Source organism: Canis lupus, chromosome 1, assembly GCF_003254725.2.
Source record: "Canis lupus dingo isolate Sandy chromosome 1, ASM325472v2, whole genome shotgun sequence".
In the NCBI taxonomy this organism is placed as follows: domain Eukaryota; kingdom Metazoa; phylum Chordata; class Mammalia; order Carnivora; family Canidae; genus Canis; species Canis lupus.
Window position 1 is genome coordinate 114,184,487 of NC_064243.1, and position 26,174 is coordinate 114,210,660.

Below are 26,174 nucleotides of genomic sequence, written 5' to 3' on the forward strand. Positions count from 1 at the left end.
AAGGCTTTCGGGCTCATTTAATGCCAAGGTGATCCCATAAAGTATGATCATTCTTTTGTGACAGATGATGAAACTGACATTCAGAGCGGGCTGGTGACTCCACATCCCTCGGGAAGTCGCAGAGCCGAGATCCAAACCCAGTTTCTGTCCAGCCCCAGGGCCAGGCCTTTGCTCTTGTGGTCTCAGCGCCCCCGCCCCCCAACCCCTCTGGCCTGGGACGGACGCGGCCAGGCCCACAGGGGCGCCAGCTCAGGCTTTGGCTGCAGCGTGCAATGCGTGACTCTGCAGCTGGCGACCTCTCAGGCTGGGCGCATCCCTCCGTGGCGTTCCCTCATTGCGTGTCACCCGAGTTGGGTAACCGCGTTTCTCTGCTCGCCCATGAACTCCTACAGGGCCTGGCTGGGGCCGATTCATCACTGTCCCCGGCGTGTCCCTGGCAGTGTCCGGCCAGAGCCTGGCATGTGGCACCATTAATATTTATGAAGCACCTCTCTTGCGCTGTGCTGTGCTGGGGTGAGCTCTGGGCCCCACCCTCTGGGGACTGACAGTCCAGTGGGGGAGACAGACACCCCCTACTCCCCAGACACTGCTGGCCCAGGGTGGGCACACCCAGCCTGAGAAAAGGATCTGGGAGGGGTGGGTGGAGGAGGTGATAGACCCACAAATGAAGGAGATGGCCCTGGTCTCCACCCCCACAGACTCTAGGCCCCAGGGGGCCGGACTGACCCAGAACAAGCCTAAATCAGTAAGAGGATTCCAGGCAGCTGAGAGCCAGAAATGAAGTAAAGCAGGTGATCGCAGCTCTCTTCGCTGGGGCTGTCAGGGGAGGCTGAGACCTCGGGCTGAGAAGATGCCAGCCCAGGATGAGCCAGGGAGAGGGCATGCCCAGGGTGAGAAAGAGCTCTGTGCAATTCAAGAAACCGCAGGAAGCTGGCGTGCCTTGGGCACAGTGAGGGGTGGCGGGGGGTGTCCATGTGAGGAAGCCGAGCCTGTGCAGCTCATGCAGCAATAATGTGAGGTCGGCTTGCAGAACTGGACACCCCCAGGGAAGCTCTCAGCCCTGGGGCCCGCGCCCAGCTCGGCCTAGGACTCCTGCACTCAGATGTGCCTGTCACCAGCTCGGAGCCCTCCTGTGGATAAAGGACAAAGTCCCCCTGGGCCCTGTAAGGCCCCACATGATCTTTCCCCCTCACCTCCCTGTCCCCATCTCCCGCACTCACTTGGCCCGGGCTTCACGGGCCTCCACACTGTCACTCTGGCAGGGCGGGCGTGTTTCTGTCTCAGGGCCTTTGCACCAGCTGCTCCCCTGCCTGGAACACACTCTGCCCCTATCGCTTCTCCCTCAGACTCCTTCAGATCAAACATCACCCTCGCAGTGAGGCCTCCCTGGTTATCCTCGCAAAAACTGCAACCGTCCCCCCTCATGCCCCTTCCTACCTTGCTTTTTCAGAGTGCTTACCAATATTTACCCTGCTTTATATATTCTTCTTTTTTATTGTGCTGGCGATCTGACCCCCTGGTTAGAATATCAGCTCTGCAAAGGCAGAGATCTCTGGCTTGTTCATAGCTGTCTCCTAGGACTGAGACTGGGGCCTGGCACGTGGTAGATGCCCAATAAATAGTGGTTGAACCCATGCAAGGGAGGAGGTAGAGAGAGGGGGGAGAAAAGGAAGGGAAAGGGAGAGGGAAACAGCAGGTCTGTGAGATCCTAAGCCTGGTAAGCACCCCCAGCTTGGAGGCAGGAGTGTTAACATTTCTCCCCTCCAGGATAAATTGGTGCTGGGCTGGGAAACTGAGGCACAGGGCAACACTGTGGGCACTCCTTGGGCGGCAGGAGCACTGACTGCAGGTCTAGGAGGAGAAAGGCCCCCGACGCCACCTGCCGGAGACTGGGGTCATGACAGCCGTGCCCACTTGCTGACTTAGGGCAGGAGATGCCCTTCGCCCCTGCGGGCAGGAGAGGAGACGGCCCGGGGGCACCCCCAGAAGTGCAGAGTCCACGGAGCCACAGCTCTAAGCCTCTTTATTCCCGAGGCCCCGTGGGCGCCCCGCCCTGCCAGTGCTATGCAGGAGAGCAGGGCTGTGCCGCCCCACACCTGCCCTGCTTTGCTCTGTGCCTGCATACCTGCCCTCCCATCACAGCCAGGGGTACCCCCACCTCTCCAGGAGGGGAGAGCCGCCCCGGCTGCCTCTGGGCTGCAGCCACCCCACATGGGCCCTCAGGAGGGCTGGGAGTCAAGGCCCGCCCTGACTCTCCACCTGGGCCTGGGCAGTGTCCGGTCATACTAGCCAAGGCAGCGAGGCCTGGGGTTCCTGATGAGAGCTGCCCCTGTACCTAGAGGTACATCATCCGGCCAAGCAGGGGTCTCACCACCCAGACGTCATCCACAATCTTCCCATCCTGCAAGGGACAAAAACAAAGGAGGTAGTGAGAGCTCAAAGTCCAGACTCCGGGGCCAAGGACCTGGATTCACACCCCAGCCCTGCCTTTAATGGGCTGTGTGACCTTGGAAGAATTGCTAGGCCTCTCTGAGCCTCAGTTTCCCTCATCTGAAAAGTGGAGATGACAGTAATAGTACCTACCTCATAGATGTTGTGGGAATTAAATGAGATTATTTGTAGAGGGCTTTTTAAAAGGGGATCCTGGGCAAGGACTGGGTAAGGTGTAGTCTATTATGAGCACAAACCCTAGAGTCAGACAAGCCTCACTTACATCCCAGTGCAACAGCTCTCTACATGGCCCTAAGAATGTTACCCAACTCTGAGCCTCACTTCCTTATTCTATACACAGGGGAGAACGGAATGTGATTGACACATAAGCCTAAAGCCTACCCCCGGTACGTGCACCGTTCAATAAAGGGTAGTTATTTATAATAAAGAGAACATGGTCTTTGGAGATAGAGCCCAGCTCTGCCACCCTCCAGCTGTGTGACCCTTGGAAAATTACTTCCCCTCCCTGAGCCTCAGTTCTCTCACCTGCAAAATGGAAAGAAAAACCATCCCCTGGGATTGCTGTGGTGATTAAAATGCTACTAGATGTAAAGAGTCTAGGCCAGCATCTGATATACAACAGGTGCTCAAGAAATCATAATTATTACTATTTGAAAATTACAATGGCAGGGGTGCCGGTGGCACAGACAGTTAAGTGTCCGACTCTTGGTTTCTGCTCAGGTCGTGATCTCAGGGGTGTAAGATCGAGCCCTGCATCGGGCTCTGTGCTCAGCTCAGAGTCTGCTTGAGATTCTCTGTCTGCCTCTGTCCCTCCACCCACTCTTCTCAAATAAATAAATAAATCTTTATTTTAATTTAATTTTTTAAAACTTTTTTGTTAAAGATTTTACTTATTTTACTCATGAGAGACACAGAGAAGCTGAGACACAGGCAGAGGGAGAAGCAGGCTCCCTGTGGGGAGCCCGATGCGGGACTCGATCCCGGGACCCCAGGATCATGCCCTGAGCCAAAGGCAGATGCTCAACCGCTGAGCCACTCAGGCGTCCCAATAAATAAATCTTTCAAAAATAAAATAAAATCACGATGGCAAAAATAAAGAAAGGTAAACCATGAAGATTTGGGTCCATCGAAAGCTGCTTCTGCTACACACACAACATATTGGTTTCCCTCTCACCTGCTCCCACCACCCACTGCTTCAGGTTCATAGACACCTATGGAATTGACCATGCTTTGGAGATTGTTCTAAGCACTTCATATAAATATTGTCATCCCCTTTAACAGACGGGAGAGCCGTGGCTCAGATAGTTGAAATAAATGGCTCGAGGTCAGACAGCTGGCAAGAAGTGGAGGCAGGATTTGAACCCAGGATTGCGAGTTCTGGAATCCATGTTTTTAACCACCCGACTCCAGAACACGCTGGGCCTGGTTACTCAGGCAGGTGACTGGGCCACCGCTCACTGACCTGGTCATCCGACACCTGCTGGATGTGGACGTGGGTCCCGTTGAGGATGTGTAGCCGCGTGTACCCGTACTCTTTCACCCGCACGGCGCTCCAGGGCCGCGGGAAGAGGGAGAAGGGGGTGAGCCGCTCCTCACAGCCCTGCCAGACAGAAGCCTTTAGACCCAGGGTTAGGGTGGGTGAAGGCCCCGCAAGGAGCAGAAACAACCTCCCAGGCCGGGACCCTGATGCCCCCAAGGAAGACAAAGTCTGCTAAGACTTGACCTCACTAATGCTAGGATTGAGTTTTCACCCAGCCAGGCTTCTTGCACCCCCTGGGTCTTTGACTTCTAGAAAAGTGCACGGCTGTAAAAGACTGCCCACTGCAGCATTTTCTGTAAAAGCCCTGAGCTGGCAGGTGCCCAAATGCCCATCAGTGGCGGTCAGTTAAATTCTAGCATAGCCATCACAAAGCAGGGTGTTATGGAAAGGTGGCCGAGATGCATAATAAAAGAGAAAACACAATTTGAAGCAGAGACAAAACCTAGAGGTCTCAACAGTGGGGGTACAGTAGACCCTCCAAGAAAGCTTTTTATAAGCCACCGGTGCCTGGGGGAGGGCGGGTGTTCATCCTTGTAGCAGTATGCCAGGCGACATGAGCAGAGAGCATGAGGGACCTTAGGAAATCACCATTCTGCAGCCATCATTATAATAATGAATGGAAGCAAGAATCATCAATCGATGGTAAAACTAATGGTGAAAGTTTGAGGAATAGCCAGGTATTGGCATAGTCCCAAGTGATCTCTCCAGGACAAAGAGTATATTAATAATCATTAATTATATATAATATTATAAAATATTAATAATGTAATAATCGCTACGACAAATAAAATAAGACCAAATAGAGATTAAAACAGATGTGGTTGGGGTGCCTGGTGGCTCAGTTGGTTGAGCATATGACTTTTTTTTTATTGTATTTATTTATTTGAGAGAGAGAGAGAGAGAGCACAAGCAGGGGGAGCAGCAGAGGGAGACGGAGAAGCAGGCTCCCCACTGAGCGGGGAGCTGGATGTGGGACTTGATCCCCCGGCCCCAGGATCATGACCTGAGCCGATGGTAGATGCTTAACTGACTGAGCCACTCAGGTGCCCTAAGACTCTTGATTTCAGCGCAGGTCTTGATTTCAGGGTCATGGGATTGAGCCCTGTGTCCGACTCCGTGCTGGACGTGGAGCCTGCCTGGGATTGTCTCTCCCGCTCACCCTCCCCTCCCTGCTCACAAGCACCTGCTCATGCCCCCTCTCTCTCAAAAGAAAACAAAAACAAAAAACAAATGTGGTTAGATGTTCCCGTTTGGGAAATATTGGTAAAGGGGATATTGAGAGTATTTGTATTTTTGCAACTTTTCTGTAAGTCTGAAATAATTTCAAAATTTAAAATTGAAGAAAAAACTAATCTATGCTGATTAACGTTCAGAATAGCGATCACCTAGGGGTATGAGGAGCCATCTGGTGCTGATAACATTCTATTTCCTGCTCCAGGTGGTGGCTTTGCACTGGGCCAATGCCAGGGCCCCGTTCTCAGAGATTCTGGTGTTTGTTCTGGAATGGGGCCCAGATGCAGCAGTTTTAAAACTTCCCCATATAATGTGCACCAAAGTTGAGAACCCCTAGGGCATGAAGCATGATCCAAGTTGTTTTTAAAAAGTGGGTAATATAGTAACACATCTCTATCAAGACAATTACTCAATTGTGCATGCAGAGAACATTCTAAAATGCCATCCAAGAGACAGAGCACCAGAGTAGGGATGAAGACGGGGGTGTGAATGCCTGGGGTTCACCTCCTGCCCCTCTGTACTGTTTGAATTTTTATCACAAGTGGTTCTTACTTTGATCCTACTAGTCTTTAAGAACCATGTTAAAAAATAAGCTCTCTCTCCTTGCAGAAACAAATGGCTCCAAGGTGGAGAGGGGAAAGGTGGGAAAATACAAGATGATCTTGGAGCACCCTCTTGGGCCAAAAACTAAGGAAGTGCTCACGAAATGACAGGGCCACACAAAGAAACACAGGACCTGACCTCAGGAGGTTCCAGTGGCCCAAACGGGGGCAAGGTGAGCAGTGGCATAAATAGTATCAGATAATCACCCGCAGGATAAAATAATCACCCATGAGTCCACACTGGTATAAATCACTAACAAACTACAGAAATGGGACGGAAGGGACTCTTCCTCGTGAGAGGATTCTAATGAATAAATCTAGGAGGAATGAGGGAAATAGCAACTCCCCATTAGAACACCACAGTAATCATTGTTGCTGGCAAGACCCACTGGGGGATTCCAAAATCAGTAGGTGAAAGTTTGAGGAGAGACAGGAGATTTGCATGGCCGGAAAGTATCTCCCTGAAGATACTTACTAATTAGTTAGAAAGGGAAATACAACTTTACAGCGGAGGAACCCAGCAGACACCTCCTTAACCAGGCGATTCAGGGAAACACCTCCAGGAATGAGACACATGGATGGGAGGAACCCCCCACCCAATGCACCGAGGAGAATACAACATCACTTCTGTGACTGTCTTGCGCAAAGTGCATAACCCGAATCTCAGCAAAAGGACAGACAAGCCCAGACCAAGGGGCATTCTGCAAAACAACTGGCCAGGAGTCTTCCAAATGTGAAGGATGAAAGACAAGGAAAGACTCGGAAGACACAAGAACTAAACTGAGCGTGGGATCCGGGAACAGAAAGCGGTCGTCAGTGAGAGGTTTGGTGGAAGGTGAATCGAGTCTGGAGTTCAGGTTGCAGCGATAATAAGAAGCTCTCTGTCTTTGGATCCATCCTGTACACCTGGGCACACCCCCAACCCCTGCCACTTGGTGAACCTGGGACTGAACAAGTGTTTGACTGCCTGAGCCTCTGTTTCCACATCTGTACAATGGCCCTGCTACTAGGGCTACCTAAGCTCTAAGGTTGAGAGGTGGTGACAGCAGCTATAGGAACACATGGCACGCAGGCTGGTATTAGAGGCAGTAAAAACGAAGAGGCAAGAAGCCAAAGGCACCCTTCCCCATGCTGCTCACAGCAGACCCGGTGATGATGTGAACAGGGCCTCGAGGGTTGGTGTACGGCGTCTCTCGGCTGCCGTTAAATACCTGGAGAAGGGAAGAAGGGGGAGGCGCAAGTCACACCAGGCCACACTTGGGGGATCCAGGGATCCACCTACACCAGCCGAGGGGCCCTCGGACCTCCTGAGCCTCACCTGGTAGTTGTAAATGGGCCACAGCCGTTCGTATGAGTGCTCGTGAGCCCACAGCTGCAGGTCGACCCCTGAGACATAACAAGTTGGGGTCAAGGCGTTTGGTCCTGGAGAGATGGAAGGGGCTGGGGCCTGGGGCCAGGAGTCCCCCGGGTCACTCACCGTATTTGTAGAAAAGATCCTCCAAGCCGTAGAACTTGCCACGGAGGCCTTTGCGAACCTAGACAGGGTGAGCAAGGAGGTGAATGGGGTGAATGGTGGTGCAGGCCGGCCCCCCGCCTGGCTCTCAGCACCCCGACCCAGGGAGGGGTCCTCACCTTGCTTTCATGCCACGTACAGTCATCCAGGTCAGCATTGGAACAGTACATGGGCCGGTGGCCCATGGTAATGATCCATGGCCGCGCTGCCCGATTCTTATTGGCTTTCTAGAGAGAAGGGCCCAGAGTGAGGGGCAGGGGTGGGGCGAGGGAGGAAAGGGTAGAGGCTGGTCAAGGGATGATGGGGAACCTCCCCCCAGGTTACCTGGAGGTCGCTCTCCAGCCAGTGGAACTGTCTCTCTACCAGGTGGCGGCCGTAGTGGAGGAAGAAGTATACCTCGGTGGAGAAGGAGATGATGTGTGCAGGGCCCAGATCCCAGCTGGAGGGGTCCAAGGGCATGATTCAGAGGTGGGGTCTCCTCAGCATCTCCCACCCCCCAGTCCCCCTAACCCTGGTCCCCCAGATTACCTGTACCACAGGCCTTCGGTGTTCCCTGGCATGGTGAAGCGGGCCTTGTAGTTAGAGAAGTTGCTGGATAAAAGGAAGTAAAAGGGTGGGGAGAGGGTCTGGGGTCCCAGAGCCCACCCCTATCTCCCCACTGTCAGGCCAGGTCTGGCTCCCAGCCCAGCCCTCATCTCCTCTCCTCTCCTCTTGTTACCACTAAGGTGCTGCTGCAGCATGAGATACTAAGGTAAGATGCTAAGTAAGGGAGGCATGTCTGTTTGCATCCATCAGACCCTCACCCACCCCGAAGCCCCGGGCCCTCACTAGCGTTCTTCGTGATTCCCAGGGCACGTCATGTATGGCAGGCTGGCGGCCACAGGTTCGATGAGCCGCATGAACTTGTCCCCGACACGAGCGTTGTCCTGATCCATGTTATAGGCAAAGTCTCCTAGGGGGCAGGGGGACCGAGGAGAGAGTGAGGACCCAGACCCGGCCCTCCCTTCCCCAGAACGGAGAGCCCTGGTTGCTCAGCTGTGCAACCCCCTGGCCCTGAGCCATCCTGGTTCTCTGATCCCTACCTCACACCCACCCACATGTGCACTTGGAGCTGTTTCCTGAACCTCTGGCCCCTGAGACCCTCCCTCCCCCGCACCCTGCAAGACCTCGCTGGTCTCCTGTGCTCCTATCTGGAGCACTGGCCCCCATCTCTGCCCGCCCTCTTGTCCCCTCCCAGGACAGCGCTGACACGATCTGGTACTGGTTTTGTACCAGGCACAGTTCCAAATGCTTTACATACTTGATCACCTGAACCTTCAAAACACCCTGTGAGGTGGATGGTATTATCGCTCCATTTCAGATGGAGAAACTGAGGCCCAGAGGGGTTAAGTGCTCATGCAAGATCACATGGCTGGTTAGTAAAGATCCAGGAATCAGGCCCTGGGAGTCGATTCCAGTCTGTGGCTGTGAACCCAATCAGCCCCAATCTCCATCTCCCATGTGTGTCCTTGTCCCCTGAAGCCGCAGCAGCAATGATAATGACAAGGAGCACGTGGCACTTACAGCATGCCAGGCAATGTCACCTATGTAGTCATCACGACAGTCCCGTGATTTCTGGACCAGCCTTAGCTCTCATCATAATAACACAGAGGACAAAACCAAGGCACATGGCTCTACGTGCTGGAGCTGGGATTGAACCTGGGCAGTCTGGTTAACCACAGACACCACGTCCCGGGCCGGCCTCATCACCTGTCCCCTTTAGAACCACACTCACCCCAGCACGGTGCCCTAGAGAGCCCCGGGATCGCCTCCTCCCCCCCAAGCCCCACCCCCCACCTCCGGGCGCACCCATGCCGATGCCTCACCCACATGGAGAACAGCATCGTACATGCCCTGCTGGGTGTCCCTGCGCAGCCGGGGTAAGGCCTTCGGGTTGTCGGCCCCCAGGTCCCCAAACACAGCCAGACGGGGGCTCCAGTGGGGACCGTTCTTCAGGGCTCTGAAGCGGAACCGACGGCTCCAGCCCCGAGAACTGCCACAGCGGTAAACTGAGGGCAAGGGGGAGGTCACAGTCAGCTAGGCGTGCCCCCCAGGCTGCCTCCTCTGCACAGCCCCCACAATCCATCTTCACTTGGTGGGGAGAGGAAGTGAGGATTGAGGGGTTCTGACCCATGCCCTTCAGTCCACCGCACCCCAGACCCCAGCACCTCCCATTTCCATCCCGGAGTCTCATGCAAGAGGCTCCAGATGAGCAGAGCTGTTCCCAGCCCAGCCTGAGCCCCCTGCCCACGGTGGCTTCCCGCTGACACCACACTCCTCTTCCTGCACCCCCTCAACACCTGGGCCTGGGGTCCCTCTCACCGTACTGGACCCCGGGCAGCAGCCCCCGCAGCGTGACTCGATGGATGTAGAACTTCCTCCGCAGGACGCCCCCATCCACAAAGGGGCTGAAGGTGCCCTGTGCCCGGAGCGGCAGGGGGCCCGTCAACTGCAGTCCGAACTGCACTTCGGAGCGCGTGGGGACCCACGTGGTCCAGGTGACAGTCATGGAGCCAGGCTCATCTGCAAGAAAGGAACAGAGCCAGGGCGGGCAGTGAGGCCTGAGCCGGAGCAGGGAAGGACATATAGACACAGACTCTCTCCAACAGCTCAGGGACAAGTTAGTGGTTAGGGACACGGGTTCTGGAGCTCCCCGCATTAGACCTCAGCTTTGCCATCTGCAAGCTGGGGTTCCCTGTACAAGTCACTTCGCCTCTCTGAGCCTCAGTTTCCAAATCTGTAAAGTGGAATAATGATAGTATCTAAGGGTTTTGATGAGGCTTAGGGGAATAAATACAAGAGAAGCACTTGGAACGGTGTGGTTAGGATTCCATGGGTGAGTGGATATGATTCTTAATATCTTGATTTACTCGTGCAGCCCGTGTGCCAAACATTTTACAGACATGATACCACTTAGGGGTTATAAACCCAGATGTTGAGAACCCTGCTAGGTAATATAAACAGGAACAAAGGCCAGCTGGAAGGAGTAAGGCAGCAGAGAGCTCTGGGGTGTGCAGCAAACTGTCCACCCCTCCCTACCTTAAAGGGGCCACCATCACCACTCCCGTGATAGTGGTCTTGCAGGAAGCAGGCTCAGTGACCCTAAATCTGTCTACTTCTAGAAGAAGTCTCTATTACATGGGTTTTTATATTCCAGGAACATGGACACATAGATAGAGATAGATAGATAGATCCAAACTTTTCAGTGATAGCTCAAAATTCTTAAATGCCGGCAACCAAATCAAGGTTTGTTTTTATAAGACTTTATTTATTTGAGAGAGAGAGAGCAGGAGAGCATAAGTGGGAAGAAGGAGCAGGTTCCCCACTGAGCAGGGAGCCCCGATGTGGGCTCCATCCCAGGACCCTGAGATCATGACACGAGCTGAAGGCAGATGCTCAACCAGCCAAGGCACCCAGGCGCCCCCAACTCAAGGTTTTAAACCTGCCACACGGTATGGTCTGATGTCAGGAGGACGTGTTCTTATTCCGGCAATAGGAGAATGCGTGGGCACAGGATTCTTCATTGCTGTTTGTAATCACAGCATATCAGAAACAACCAAAATGCCCATCCACAAGAGAGGGACCCCATTAGACTATGTAACATCCAGACAGTGGAGCACAGGGGAGCTATCCAAAGAAAGAGGACACGTTCTAGGAAGTGCTGTGGAATGACATCTGGGACGTCCAGTGAAATTTAAAAAGCAAAACACACAAGACTTGTCTATGGTCATCTGTTCTTCATGGAAGAGCACCCAGGTACCTACTCATCTGCATGAAAGAAATACGGGAAGGAGTCAGGAGAAAGGAAAGACATGGGTTACTTACATGGGGTGGGTGAGAACGGGGTAGAAAAGGGAGACAGGAACGGAGCAGAAAAAGACCAGAAGGGAAAACATGACCTTTTTTGTGTGTAATTCTGATTCTTAGAATTATAGTCACATTTCATATTTCCTTCATGCACCCCTAAAATCACACTAAGGATTACAACCACCCGGGATGAAGGGAGAAGCCAGTGTGGAATGTAAACTCTAACCAATGGCTGTCACTATATTTATTTACTTTTAAGATTTTATTTATTTATTCATGAGAGACACAGAGAGAGAGGCGGAGACACAGGCAGAGGGAGAAGCAGACTCCCCATGGGGAGCCTGATGCGAGAATCGATCGCAGGACCCCGGGATCATGATCTGAGCCAAAGGCAGACTCTCAACCACTGAGCCACCCACGTGTCCCAATGTCACTATATTTAAAAAGTGAATAGAGCAACCACACTGAAGAGGGGTTAACCACGGACTAGGTCTCGACTGGACACTATAAAACTATAGCAAAAAGGTACAAATTTCCAGTCATATAATAAGTCACAGAGATGGAAAAAAGGACAGCCTACGGAATATAGTCAAGCATACCATGCTAACTTTGCATGGTGACAGATCCAGTAGTGAATAGAATTGTCGAGTCACTCTGTTGTACATCTGAAACTAATGTAACATTGGATGTTAACTTATACCTCAGTAATAAAAAAAAATTTAAAAAAAAACCTTTAAAAAAACTACAGAGGAAAAGGACTGCACATACTTGTCACCTAGTAAGTGTTCTCACAGGGATCCAGGCAAACAATTCTGAGACTGCTTTATGCCTCTACTCGCGTCGAACAAATACCTAAGTATACTGTAAAAGTGGGAGATAAGTTTCACAATGCTGGAGAAAGAAGGCTAATAAGAGATAAATAAATAAATAAATAAATAAATAAATAAATAAATAAATAAATAAATAAAGAAGAGGGCTAAAATAAGCCCGTGATGTCGGACTAGAATCACAGGTGTCAGTATGATCTCACGGTAAGTGCGATTATATATGTACAGAGAGATATGGAAATTGAGATGTGTGTGTGTGTGTGTGTGTGTGTGTGTAATACACACACACGTTGCCTAGCTTTGTTTGTGAAGGGCCTGGAAGCTGTGATACCTCAGTAGCCACGAGCACACCTAGTGCTCAGATCTTAGTTTCTAGATACCCGTTCTGTGGCGAAAGAAACCCGGGCTCCTCGGAGAAGCAGTTGATTCCAACGATGGGGAAGAAATATGCGAAATAAGCCTGGAGTGACTTGTGGTGCCAGAAAGTGGGGCAGTGCTCAAGAAATGATGGGGGTTTGTGGAAAGAACATGGAAGCCGATCCGAAGGAATTCCAAAAGACCAAATCTGGGACAACTTGAACCACAAAATAAACAATGATAATGATTTAACCTATATCAAAATAGGTATTTGTAAGTCTATTCTGAAATACATAAATAAATAAATGGATGGATGGATGGATGGATGGATGGATGGAGGCGGGAAGGGATAGCTTTCCTTAGAGTAAAATTTCCATTAAATGGAGAGAAGGAATTAGAAAGTCACAAAATCATAATTAGGCAAACACCACACTAATAATTATTTCAGGCAAGATCCACCTCGGATGGATCTTTAGACGGATGCTAAAATCAGTGGGTTAAAGTTTTAAGAGAAACATAATTTGCATGGTCTTAAGGAGCCTCCCCCATTTTATTTATTTATTTATTTATTTATTTATTTATTTATTATGATTTATTTATTTATTTGAGAGAGAGAGGGCATGAGTGGGAGGGGCAGAGGGAGAGGGAGAGAAAATCTTAAGCAGGCTCCACACTAAACTTGGAGCCTCACGCAGGGCTCAATCTCATGACCCCGAGATGGTGGCCTGAGCTGAAACCAAGAGTTGGATGCTTAACTGACTGAGCCACCCCGGCAGCCCTCCCCCCAAGGTATTTATTAACCGCAAAAGGAAGAAGAAAAATCCTATGGTGGAGAAACCCAGCAGGCCCCACTGTAACCACGCAGTGAAGGTCAACACCACCAGTAACAGCAATAAGCTGCGTCAGCATCGTGCGCTCGGATACCAGGCACCAGGCAGGACACAACATCCGCAGCTCTGATAGTCTTGCCAGCAAAGCACGTAACTTCATTCCAATCAGGAGAAAATACCCGACAGACCCCAAATGAGGGCTACCCTACAAAATAACTGCTCGGTACTAAAAAAATGTCAGATCATGAAAGGTAAGGAAAGAAGCAACTGGCAGGTTGGAGGTGACTAAGAAGGGCAGCCAAATGCTAAATAATGAAATAAGCAAGCGGAAAAACTGCTGACATTCCAGCGGATTCTATAGTTTAGTTAATAGTATATTATACCAATGTTAATGACTTCCTGTTTTTTTTTTAAGATTTTATTTATTTATTTGAGAGAGAGAGAGAGAATGAGTTGGGGGGAGGGGCAGGGTGAGACGAAGACTCCCCACTGAGCAGGGAGCCTGACTCAAGGCTCAATCCAAAGACACTGAGATCCTGACCTGAGCCAAAGGCATAAACTTAACTGACTGACCCACTCAGGCACCCAACTTCCTGGTTTTAATAAATATATTGTGGTAAATAAATAAATAAATAAATAAAATAAACATATTGTGGTGCCTGGGTGGCTCAGCCAGTTAAGCATCCAACTCTTGATTTTGGCTCAGATCGTGATCTCGGGGTTGTGAGATCAAACTCTGGGTCAGCTCTGGGCTGGGCATGGAGCCTGCTTAAGATTCTCTCTCTCTCTCTCTCTCTCTCTCTCTCTCTCTCTCCCTCTGCTCCTCACCTCCCCTGCACGCCCATGCACACTATGTCTCTCTAAAAATAATAATAATAATAATTCAAAATAAATAAACAAACACATACCATAATTATGTAAGATGCTAACGTAACAGTAGCAGAAATCGGGTGAGGGAGATATGGGAACTCTGTAATATTTCTGTAAATTTTCTGTGAAATCTAAAATTAGTAAAAGTTGAAGTTTTAAGACAAATATCCTGGGTTGCTAAGCCGGCCAGCCGGGGTTCAAATCCCAGACTGTGTGACCCAGGTGTCAGACTCTTCTATCTCTATCAGCCTCAGTTTACTCTTCTGTAAAATGGGAGTAACTCTAGGACCGGCAGCTTAAGATCCAGTGTGAGGCTAAGTGAGTTATCCCTCTGAGGCATTTAGTAAGAGCTTATTTGCTATTGTTACTGTGACGGCCGGACAGGGGACAGCTGTCATCTCACTGGATTTTCACAGCAGCACCACGAGATGGGTTTACTGTCCTTCCATTTTACAGAGGCCTCCAGGCAAAGTGCCTCGTCCAAGGTCAGTTGGTCAATGAGCGTCAAAGCCAGTTCATTTGAGTAGTTTCAGATTCTACAGGGCAGCTAAGCTTTACGAAACGATCTTCCTGGGGCACCTGGGTGGCTCGGTCGGTTGAGCGTCCGACTCTTGATTTCAGCTCAGGTCATGATCCCAGGGTCCTGGGATCGAGTCTTAAGTGAGGCTCCCTGCGCTGTAGGGAGCTTGCTTCTCCCTCTGCCCCTCCCCTATTTTTTCTTTCTCTCTCTCTCAAATAAATTAAATCTTTAAAAGAAATGATCTTCCTCATGAGTGTCAAGGACACACACACACGCACAAAAAAAACCCCAAAACCCAAAACCCAAAAAACCAGGAAAGACTGAGGAGCGAAAGAGACTAGAGACACAGCAGCAAGATGCAGTGTGGGATGGTGGATCGGATCCTGGATTAGATAAAGACATTCGTGGAAAAATTGGTGAAACCCGAACAAAGGCCAGAGTTCAGTTAGTGATATAACGCCAAGGTTCATTTGTTAGCTTTGACCATGGGCACATAAGACGTTGGCATTAGGGGAAGCTGAGTGAGGAGCATACGGAAACCCTGCACTAACTTTGCACCTCTTCCATAAATCTAACATTATTTGAAAATAGCAAGCTGAAATTATTCAAAAGCCAGACAGAAAGAAAGGGCTGTGCCTTCAGCTTCGGTGCAGTATCGAAAAGGAATAGGCACAATTATTTGCAACTCCTTTTAAAATCCTCCTCTGTGCTTCAACCCCAAGTCTTGTGAGACCACATTTCCTTCATATGTATCATCCAAAGCAACATATCACAACAGCAGCAGAAGCAGATGTGTGTGGGGGGGGACCTGGGTGTCTCCTATTAAGCCAGACATTAAAGAGACTTAAAAAGATGTAAACCAATGCCACGCTTCTCATTAAATTTGTTCCCTTTGGTACAGTCGTTATTTTCCATGAAAAATGCCATTTACCTTAACACAGAATGGCTTTATTACTGTTCATTCTAAACGATTTAAAAATGTTTAAGTGCCTCAGTTTCGGGTTCTAACACGGCAAATATTACAGGTATAACTCACATAAGCTAACGCTCTTGAAGGTTCGCAATCGTTTTTAGCCGCGCCAAGGGGCCCTGCGACAAAAACGTGTGAGAACCATGGCTACACCCCATTTTGCCACTTCACAGGTCATATCTCATTTACTCCCCACTATGAGGTCATGCTAATATTTCCCACTGTCCCGATGAGGAAGCTGAGGCCAGAGAGGTTAAGTGACTCACCTACAGTCACACAGCAGGTGAGTTGCAAAGCAGGGATTGAAACCCAAAATGTTTGGGTCCAGAGGCTCCAGAGTCCAAGGCCTGACCACCACAGGGCCCTGTGATCCCCTAGATCAAGGACCAGGAGGTAGCTTTGGGGGGACACAAGGAACAGTGACACAACGAGAAGGACACCAGTGGTCCCCTTTGGAGGACGCTTATGAGAGGCTGGACACTGGAATCATTTCCCACACAGCCAGCTGCGCCGCTGCTGGGGACCCCCGCTCAACAGAGGCACACAACCAAAGTCCAGGAAGACCAGGCCACCAGCCCAGGCTCCTACAGCAATCCACAAGGGGATACTTGAGCCCCCAAACCCCCTGGGCCTCCCTGGGAAACTCCCAGAAGTGGCCACAGAACTTACCTGGGTAGGACAGGTGGACTTGCTCAGGGGCCGCCTCTGGGGCCCCCTGGACTCCCAGGGAGAGAAACAGGAGCAGACAGCAGCAGGACCGGCAGGGACAGAGGGGGCGCATGCTAAGGGGACAGTGTGGGGGGAGGGCAGACGGAGAAGGGGAGGGGTCCACAGTAGATCAGATTCCTCAGGAACAGCACCAAGGGGCTGGGAAGACGCAGGGTGGCAGATCAGGCAATGTCGGGGGAGGGAGGCAGGATGGTGAGGAGGTCTTCAAGAGGATGGTTATCCGGATGCTAGAGAGAAAAAAAATCCGATCACTACCAAGCCCCAAGTGTTCTGAGACTCGCTGTGTGCTAAGCACTTTGCATACATTAACTCCTGGGAGCCTCCCAGCATTCCTCCTCGTGGTGGCCACCGTGATCACCACCGGATCACCGGATCACGGATCACCCAGGAGGCAAATGAGCAACCGTGATTCAGTGCACGGCTAGGGTGTGATGGAGCCGGACTGGAACCCAGGGGTCCTAACCGCAGCTCACCCCTGATCAGTGAGAGGTTTGGGGGAGGGGTGGGGGCTCAGCGTAGAAAGTTGCCCTTGGCAACCCCCTCCCCAGCATTCCAGCCTCCTCTCAGCAACCCCAGCTCCCAGGGCCTGTCGCTCCATCCCTAGCAGCGCCCCGGGCTCTCAGACCTCAACACCCTGCATTTTGGCCTCCAGGCTTGGTGTTTGGTCTTAGTGACCTCAGTCCTCCACTCCATCCCCAGGAGCCTCCGGAATTCCATCCTACCTGGAGCGGACGCTTGCCCTCTGCCGCCTGCCTGGCATCCCATCCTGCCTAGGTGACCCCAACATCCCTCCTAACCCCCCCAGCCCCCCAGCCCTGCACCTGCTACCCAGTCCCCTTCTCCCCAGCCCTTCTGGCCGGCTCCAGTTTGCTCCCCAGCTCCCGCAGGACCTGCTGGGGGCCCAGCCCGGGTCAGGCCCGTCAGCGGCTGGGGGAATCCTCCCGGGCCCGGCTCACCCTCGGGGCGCCCGCCAGCCGCCCGCACGCGCGTCTCCCGCCACCAGGGCGGCGGCGGTATTTATGAGTTCGCAGGCACCGAGGCATCCAGCCGCCCACAGCTGTCCCAGCCCCGGAAGAGCCGGCCTTCCCCAAGTGACAGGCTCCCAGACAACCGGGGCCCCGGGTCGCACAGGTCCGGCCGGTCCTGGGCGCCCCACGCCCACCCGCCCACCCCCCCCCCCGGGGTGGGGCGTGGGAAGGGGGACCCAGAAAGGCTTGGTAAGCCGCAGCCGCCACCTCCAGGCTGACCACCGGAGGAGCACCGGGACAGGTAAGGCTGCGCTCGTCCCCCAGCCGCCCCACCCCCCGACTGCGGGAGTCCCCAGGGCACGGACACTGGTCCCCACCCCCTGCCCTGCCAGATCCCGAGGTCCCCAGGTATGTCGGCGTTGGGGCCTGCGACCCAGGGGATTCCCCTATCCCTTCCCGCCCGCTCACCGTCCTCGAAAGTCCTTCCTCCTGCCTCCTTCCCCAAGCTTGGCCCTCGGCTTCTCCCCAGAGAACCCCCAGTCCCCTCGGGGGCACACTGAACACACGACATCAAAATCCACGAAAAGGCTGGTTTCTGCTGCTTCTGAGCTGGGCGCCCTAGGCGGGTTACTTAACCTCGCTGAGCCTGGCCTTCCTCACCTGTAAAACGAAGGTAGTAAGAGTACATACCCTATGGGCTGTTGGGAGGGTTAAACCAGATGAGGCATGAAATTTCATGCTGAGAACGCGGCCTGGCCCAGAGTAAGGGCTGGATGAGAATCAGCTTTTTTTTTCTCTTTTCTAAATTATTATTAATGCATGAACTCCAGAAATTGCCCTGGGGTCTAGGTGGGAGCCAGTGAGAATTTTCCTGTACACCTTGGTGAGCTGTTTGAAGGCTGAGAGTGGCTTGCCACAAAATATGTTCAGGGGTTGCCCCAGCAGCAGGAAAAGTTGGGGGGGGGGTGTCCAGGTTTTTCATTATTCTCCCTTCCTGTCAGCAGATAAAATGACCCGACCACTTGGCTTTTAGTAATTCGAAGTATAGCAGTTCGGCTGGTTGGGTACACAGATTTCCGAGCCTGACTCTGAGCCTGGGAAGGGTTCAAGATGGGCCTGCTGTTTGGATTTTTCCCCACCCTCTAGAGTCTCTGTGACAGCTTAAAATGTAATAATAAGCAGCTCCTTCAGCCGTACTCAAATACCCTCAAGAACTCACTCCCACTCCTACCCATTGTAGCTCGCCCTCAGTTTTGTTTTTCTTCCAGAGCTGAGGCTCTTAACCTTTTTCTGTGCCAGAGACACTTAGGGAGCGCTGCTGAAGCCCTCCTCAGAATCATGTTTTTACAGGCATGAAATAAACTCACAGCGGCATGAAAGAAACCAATGCCACTGAATTATGGATATAGAAATTTTTTTAAGTTTATTTTTTTAAGTACTCTCTACACTTGGGGCGCCTGGGTGGCTCAGTGGTTGAGCGTCTGCTTTTGGCTCAGGGCGTGATCTCGGGGTCCTGGGACTGAGTCCCGCATCGGGCTCCCCGCCTGCTTCTCCCTCTACTTATGTCTCTGTGCCTCTCTCTGTCTCTCATGAATAAATAAATAAAATCTTTATTTTTTTTCAAACGTACTCTCTACATCCAACATGGGGCTCGAACTCATGACTCTGAGATCAAGGATCACACGCTCCTCTGACAGGCGCCCCCCAAAAATATTTTTAAAACTAGTATGTGAGGCGGTAAGATATGTGCTTCTTTCTCAATGCATGAAACTTTGAGATCTAGCTCAGGTTGAAAAAAATGATGGTAACTCAGAAGCTTCAGTGGGTGTAAAGAAGATGCTTGAGAGGGCTGAAGTGACTGCAGTGGGATGTGAAAACATCTTGGATTTCTTTCTTTTTGTGAGAGAGAGGGAGGCTGCGCTCCTGTGGGAGGTATGGGGAGGGGAGGGCAGGGGAGGGGCAGAGAGGGGGAAAGAAAATCTTAAGCAGGCTCCACGGGTGGAATCTGAAGCAACACTCGATCTCATGAACCTGAGATCATGACCTGAGCTGAAATCAAGAGTCAGACGCCTAACCGACTGAGCCCCCCGGGGGCCCCTGATTTCTTCCTGTGGCAGAGCTGCAAGTCTGCAAATAGGACAGAAGGACAAGGTACATTTCCGTCCCAGCAGCCCGTTCTTAAATGGTACCCTCTTAAAAATATTGGAGGACTCCAAAGAGGTTTTGTGTAATGGGTTCTATCCATTGATATTTATCATGTGAGAAAATTAAAATGAGGGACGCCTGGGTGGCTCAGTGGTTGAGCATCTGCCTTTGGTTCAGAGCGGGATCCTGGGGTCCCGGGATCGAATCCCACATCCGACTCCCTGCAGGGAGCCTGCGTCTCCCTCTGCCTATGTCTCTGTCTCTGTTTTTCATGAATGAATAAACAAAATCTTAAAAGGAAAGAAAATTAAAGTGAGAAGTTTTTAAAACACACGAATCCACATGCGTACATTCCATTAGCCAGCCCATCAATGATGTCACCACGGGTCAGGCCACCTTTGGAGAGTGAAAAAGACAAACACGTCTTAGTATTATAACGCAAATAGTTTGACCTCATTAACGCCCTAAAAAAGGTCTTGGGGATTTTCAGACCGACCACATTCTGAGGACTGCCGAGGGCAAAGAAAAGGGCAAGAAAAGCAAGGAGGTCGTTGGTTTTCTCATCCAAATGCATATGCCCCTGAATCCCATCCCTCAGCTCCCATGAAAAGTCTCACCACATTTGCACCTGTTGGTCCTTGATGTGGTGGACGAGGACTCACAGCCCTCGTGCGGCCCCTCCCCGACTCCTGCTCAGACCTCAGCCCTCTCCTACTCTCAGGACCTCCCGTGAACTATTTCCAGTTCCTCTTTCCAGACAGCTTTGTGTTTTGAGAAATATCCTTCCACTTCTCTTATTTCTTCTCCTCAGAGTGGAGAACCTTGTGGTAGTGAACAGAGTATCTGCTCTGGGGCCCGATGGCCTGAGATTAGATCTAGCTCGAGCATTGACTAACTTAAGCAGTTACTGAACACCACAGTTCCTCAGTTTCCCCTTCTGTTAAATGTCAGTAATAACAGTAACAATCTCATAGTGTCGTTGTGAAGATGGAATAAAGTAGAGGGCCTGGGTGGCTCAGTCGGTTAAGTGTCTGCCTTCAGCTCAGGTCATGATCTCAGGGTCCTGGGATCAAGTCCTGAGTCAGGCTCTGTGCTCAGTGGGGAGTCTGTTTCTCCCTCTCCCTCTACCCCTCCTGCCTCCTCATGCTCTCTCTCTCACACACTTTCTCTAATAAATAAATAAAAATCTTTTAAAAAAAGATTAAATAGGGGGATCCCTGGGTGGCTCAGCGGTTTAGCACCTGCTTTTGGCCCAGGGCGTGATCCTGGAGTCCCGGGATCGAGTCCCACATCGGGCTCCCTGCATGGAGCCTGCTTCTCCCTCTGCCTGTGTCTCTGCCTCTCTGTGTGTGCGTATGTGTGTGTGTCTATCATGAATAAATAAATAAAATCTTTAAAAAAAAAGATTAAATAAGGTAACAGATATCAACAACTTAAAACAGTGCCTAGTGCAAAACAAGTGCCGTGAGCATCCCTTCCAATTATTATTATGCCTTAGACACCTGAGCTGCTCGGTTGTAAGATAAGGGTGCGATGAAGTCACTTTTCCAAATCATTTTTAAATTATTTGAACCTTCTTTATTGTGAAATATGACATACGTACAGAAAGAATCTGAAACATAAATAGTCCACTTAACAAATTATGACAAAGGGAACATACCTGTGTAACCACCACCCAGATGAAGAAACAAATCCTACCAGCTTTCCATGAGCTCCTTCCCACCCCTGCCCAGGGACTACTTTCTCTCTCCACATGCAGGTACCCACCATAGTGACTTTTACCTAATTTATACTGCCTAAGTATGCCTTCTTGTAGACAGTTTCATTGTGCCTATTTTCCCCATGATGTGAATAACATTATACAGTAAGAACTCTTGTGTTGGAAAAAAAAAAAAAAGGACTCTTGTGTTGGCTTCTTTCACTCAACATTATGATTGTGAAATTCACCCAGGTTGAGTGTATGAGCGCAATCCATGCCTTCTCATTGTAGAGTCGTATTCCATCGTGTGAAGACACCACAATACCTTGATATGTTTATATACCGACTATGGATGGAAATTAAGTTGTTTCCATGTTTTGCTCTGACAAACAGTATTGCTATATACATATGTGCTACATATAGTGCACATTTTGGTCTAGTATGTTCACAACATATATATATGTTCAAGGGACATATACAGTTGACCCTTGGACAATACAGTTGACCCTTGGACAACACAGGTTTGAACTGCACGGGTCCACTTATATGTAGACTTTTTACAGTACAGCATTGTAACCATATTTTCTCTTCCTGGTGATTTGCTTAATCACATTTTGTTTCTCTCGCTTGCTTTATCATAAGAATACAGAATCTAGTTCATCTTACATACAAAATATGTGTGAATTGACTATTTGTTATTCGTAGGACTTTTAGTCAAGAGTAGACTATTCATAGTTACCTTTCGGGAGAGTCAAAAGTTATACTCAGAGTTTTGACTGCATGGGCGGGGGGATCAGTGCCCTAAACCCTGAATTGTTCAAGGGTCAACTTATTACACATTTCCCTCGGATAAGAACCCAGGAATAGAATGGCTGGATCATAGGACATATATGTTTATTTTTAGTAGCTACGACCAAAGAGTTTTCCAAAGTGGTTGTAATGTTTTCTTCTCCCTCTATGTTGGAGAATTTCCATTATTCTGCATCCTCATCAACACTTGGTGTTGTCAGGCATTTTGTTTTGAGCTATTCTGGTGGACGTTTAGTGGTAGCTCATTGTAGTTTTGATTTGCATTTGCATTTTAATTTGCATTTGCATTGAACATCTTCTTGTTTGCATATTGGCCTTTTGAATATCCTTTATGATGGTGTGCTTGTTCAAGTGTCTTGCCCAATTTTCTTTTTTTTTTTTTTAAGATTTATTTTAGAGAGAGAGAGTGCACATGGGTGCATGAGTATGAACAGGAGGAGGGGCAGAAAGAGAGAGAATCTCAAGCAGACTCCCCACTGAGCACAGAACCTTATGTGGGGCTCGATCTCACAACCCTGAGATCATGACTTGAGCAGAAATCAGAAATCTGACACTCAACTGACTGAGCCACCCAGGCACCCCATCTTGCCCAATTTTCTATTGCATTGTCCATTTTTTTTCAAATGGTCTTTTTTTTTTTTTTTTTTTTGAGAGGGAGGGAGCTCACAGGTGCATGCAAACAGGGATAGGGGCAGAGGGAGAGAGAGAATCTCAAGCAGTCTCCCCACTGAGCGTGGAGCCCAATACAGGGCTCCATCTTACAACCCTGAGATCATGATCTGAGCCGAAATCAAGAGTTGGTCGATTAACCAACTGAGCCTTTCTGGTGCCCTGGTTGTCCATTTTTAAATGGATTTGTTCTTTATATACTCAGGACACAAGCCATTGGTTAGTTGGTTGTATTATGAAGATCTCCTACTATATAGCTTGCCTTTTCATTCCCTTAATGGCATATTTTAATAAACAGAAGGTCTTCACTTTGGTGCAGTTCAATTCCTTGATCTTTTCCTATGAATAGCTACTTTTATGTCTTATTTAAGAAACTAGCTATTTCCATAGCTCCAAGACATGTTACATTCTCTTATGCTGTTTTCCAAAAATGTTATCATCTTGCATTCCATTCAGGTTGATGGTCTACCAGGAACTGATTTTTGTGTGTGGGGTGAGGTAGGGCTTTTAGTTTTATTAAAACAGGGGACACCTGGGTGGCTCAGCAGTTGAGCGCCTGCCTTTGGCTCAGGTCGTGATCCCAGGATCCGGGATGAGTCCCACATCAGGCTCCCATTGAGGAGCCTGCTTCTCCCTCTGCTTATGTCTCTGCCTCTCTCTCTCAGTCTGTGTCTCTCATGAATAAATAAATAAATCTTTAAAAATTTTTATTAAAATAGTACAGGTGGCTAATAAAATAAGGATAAATGAGTTAACTTTTTTAAGGAGACTTCTTTTTAGAAGAGTACTTTTCCATTATGGAAGTAAATCATCTTATTACTGAAAACTAAGAACTTAGAGAGAGCCAGAAAGGTTTCCCAGCTCTGGGAACTGGTAAATCTGGATTTGAACCCTGGCTCTGCTGCTTATTGACCGAGTAACCTTGGCAAGTCCTGCCCTTCAGAGTCTCAGCTCCTAATCTCTAAAATGGGTATAGTAGTGCCTGCCTCACAAGTGCTCGGAAAGATACAGCATGTAAAGCCTTTAATACAGGGTGGGGTGCAAAGAAAGAGCTCAATTAATAGTAGTAACAATGAGTAACAAACGATTTTATTTAATCACTCAGTGTCCATTTACCCCTAAGCTACCACTGGTGACAGTGGATGCCCCTCCTTGGAGCATTTTTTTCTTCGCCACTGGATCTGGGTTGAATCATGACTATGCCACAGTCCTATATGATTTTTACTGGACTCTCCTAAACATTCTTTTATACTGGCTGCATGATATTCCAGTGGGTAGCATATTTCACCCATACTGAGGAGAAGCAAGACGTCACGAATGAATAAAAGTCAGGGCTCTGGAGCCAGATAGTCTGGGTTCAAACCCAGTCCCAGCATTCAGTAGCATTTGCCTCTCCATACCTCAAATTCGTCATCTGTAAAATGGGGATAACACACTCTACCGCATACCTGACATGTTTTAAGAGGGTTTGCTGTGAGAACTGAGTGAGTGCAAATAATGAACTAAGAACGATGATGAAAACGGTGCTTGGTGCCAGCTGAGTCCTCAAAGATCTTAACAGAAATATTTTGGGATTTAGAAATTCATCCTAAGAAAATAAGATGGGCTGATAGCTGGACAGAAGAAGCCATAGATGTGTGATGAAGCAAGAACAGTAAAATGTTAATGGTAGAGTCTGGGCGGTGGAAACTGGTGTAAGCTTCTTGCCATTCTCCTGTGTGTTTGAAATTTTTCATAATAAAGTGTTGGGGGAAATATTTGAAGAGATCCCTGTAGCTGTTGTGGGTGATGGTAGTTGGAGAAACAGAGCAGCGATTGTTTCCTGAGCACTTGGTGTGGGCCAGGCACCGTGTATATGGAATGCTTTGTTTCATGGCCCTCACCATCTGTAATGCAGACTTTAGGAGGCCCGTTTTACTGCTAAGGAAACCGAGGCTCAGCAGGGCTTAGCGTCTCACTGTGTGGACTTTGGGTCATTGACTTGGCGAGGTGAGAGCAGGGGAGGAGTATGGGATCCAGCAGAGGTCAGCAGTAAATGGGCAGATTCCTTCTGAGAAGGTAGGACAGAGCTCAGGGACAGTGACCTGGGCAGACAGATCCAGAGGTCCCCCCTGGGGAATGCTCCTCATTATCTTAGCTGCCTTGCACGGAGCCCTCCTCATGGGCCAGGCATCGTTATGAATGCTTTATTATTTTTTTAAGATTTTATTTATTTATTTATTTATTTATTTATTTATTTATTCATGAGAGACACACAAAGAGAGGCAGAGACACAGGCAGGGGGAGAAGCAGGCTCCCCACGGGGAGCCCGATGCGGGACTCGATCCCAGGACCCTGGGATCACAACCTGAGCTGTAGGCAGATGCTCAACCGCTGAGTCACCCAGGCGTCCCACTATTACGAATGCTTTAGGTGAATGATCTCATTGATACTGGACCCCGATTATTAACCCCATTAACAGATGGAGAAACTGAGGCTTAGTGAGATCGAGCCACTTACCTAAGACCACACAGCGGGTACATCAAGTTAGAAGTAAAACCCTGCTGTGTCTGATTGGAAGGCCTAGGATGTGGACACTGTTAGGAGAGACTTTCCCCAATTAGGGTATTATCTATTGAGAAATACTGTCACCTCCACCCTCAAATTTATCTGCCCACTTCTCTCCCTTCCCCAGCATCTGCCCATTGTTCCCTTCCCGGACTGTCTCAGCAGCCCCCTCCCTGGTCTCCCTGTGCCCAACCTGACCCCACAGTCTTCCCCACGTACAACCAGGGGGAGCTTGTTAACTGCCCGGAGCCCTCCTGTGGCCCACCCCACACGACCTGCCCCGTCACCATTCTGTCCTCCTCTCTCACCATCACGCCCTTGCTCACTCTATTCCAGACACAGGAGCTTCCGCGTTGTTCCTTGAACACCAGACACACTCTTACCTCAGGGTCTTTGCACTGGCTGTTCCCTCTCCCCGAAACACTCTTCCTTGACGCCAGCGTACCTCCCTCCCTCTTTCCTTTAGGCTTTGACCAAATGTCCCTCTGTCAGTGAGGCTCTCCTTGACTTTCTTTCCTTTTTTTTTTTTTTAAGATTTTATTTATTTATTCATGAGAGACACACAGAGAGAGGCTGAGACACAGGCAGAGGGAGAAGCAGGATCCATGCAGGGAGCCCAATGTGGGACTCGATCCTGGGACACCAGGATCACGCCCTGAGCCAAATGCAGACCCTCAACCACTGAGCCACCCAGGCGTCCCTCCCTTTGACTTTCTAACATAAAATAGCAATCCACCTTCACATACCATTCCCAAGCCCCGAAGCCGGGGATCCGCGAACTGTTTCTGTAAAGAGCAAGGTAGTAAATAGTTTAGACTTTGCAGACCATATGGTCTCTGCCACAGCGACTCAACTCTGTGGCTATAACACAAAAACAGCCATCAACAATATGCAACCCGATGAGCGTGCCAGTGTTCTAATAAAACTTTATTTATGGACACTGACATGTGAATCTCATGCAAATTTTATGGGCCACAAAAAATCTGTCGATTTCCTTTTTGCAACCATTAAAAGAAGTAAAAAGCATTCTTAGCTTGGGAACTGTGCA

General features: G+C 49.7%; 1 protein-coding gene and 1 long non-coding RNA gene across 6 annotated transcripts in view; one reads left to right on the forward strand and one right to left on the reverse strand.

Annotated features, from left to right (window-relative positions):
- On the reverse strand, window positions 1-17,398 carry ACP7 (acid phosphatase 7, tartrate resistant (putative)). Of its 3 annotated transcripts, none has more exons than XM_025425063.3 (13): window positions 17,245-17,398; window positions 16,229-16,515; window positions 9,701-9,901; window positions 9,205-9,387; window positions 8,168-8,291; window positions 7,868-7,930; window positions 7,664-7,778; window positions 7,459-7,566; window positions 7,304-7,361; window positions 7,145-7,212; window positions 6,966-7,037; window positions 3,914-4,051; window positions 1-2,401 (listed from the first exon to the last, which is right to left on the reverse strand). In XM_025425063.3, exons 2-13 carry the CDS (start codon window positions 16,338-16,340, stop codon window positions 2,336-2,338), a joined length of 1,308 nt encoding a protein of 435 aa, XP_025280848.1. In that variant the 5' UTR covers window positions 16,341-16,515; window positions 17,245-17,398; the 3' UTR covers window positions 1-2,335. The 3 variants fall into 3 exon arrangements, with proteins under 3 accessions (XP_025280848.1, XP_048965669.1, XP_048965671.1); XM_049109712.1 differs by having other exon boundaries at window positions 17,179-17,288; XM_049109714.1 differs by lacking the exon at window positions 17,245-17,398 and adding an exon at window positions 16,593-16,786.
- The window catches only part of LOC112645495 (uncharacterized), a 23,027-nt gene continuing 13,544 nt past the window's right edge, over window positions 16,692-26,174 (forward strand). The window contains exon 1 of one of the 3 annotated variants that reach the window (XR_007410542.1): window positions 16,692-17,557. This is a non-coding gene — a long non-coding RNA (uncharacterized LOC112645495). The remainder of the gene's footprint in view (window positions 17,558-26,174) is intronic. The other 2 variants (XR_007410546.1, XR_003127100.3) reach the window with 2 other exon arrangements.

Coding starts and splice junctions, on each gene's coding strand:
- ACP7 (XM_025425063.3), bottom strand. CDS start 16,340: ATGCGCCCCCTCTGTCCCTGCCGGTCCTGCTGCTGTCTGCTCCTGTTT. Junction 9,388..9,700: donor GCTGCCCGGGGTCCAGTACG/GTGAGAGGGACC, acceptor CCTTGCCCTCAG/TTTACCGCTGTGGCAGTTCT. Junction 8,292..9,204: donor CGATGCTGTTCTCCATGTGG/GTGAGGCATCGG, acceptor CCTGCCCCCTAG/GAGACTTTGCCTATAACATG.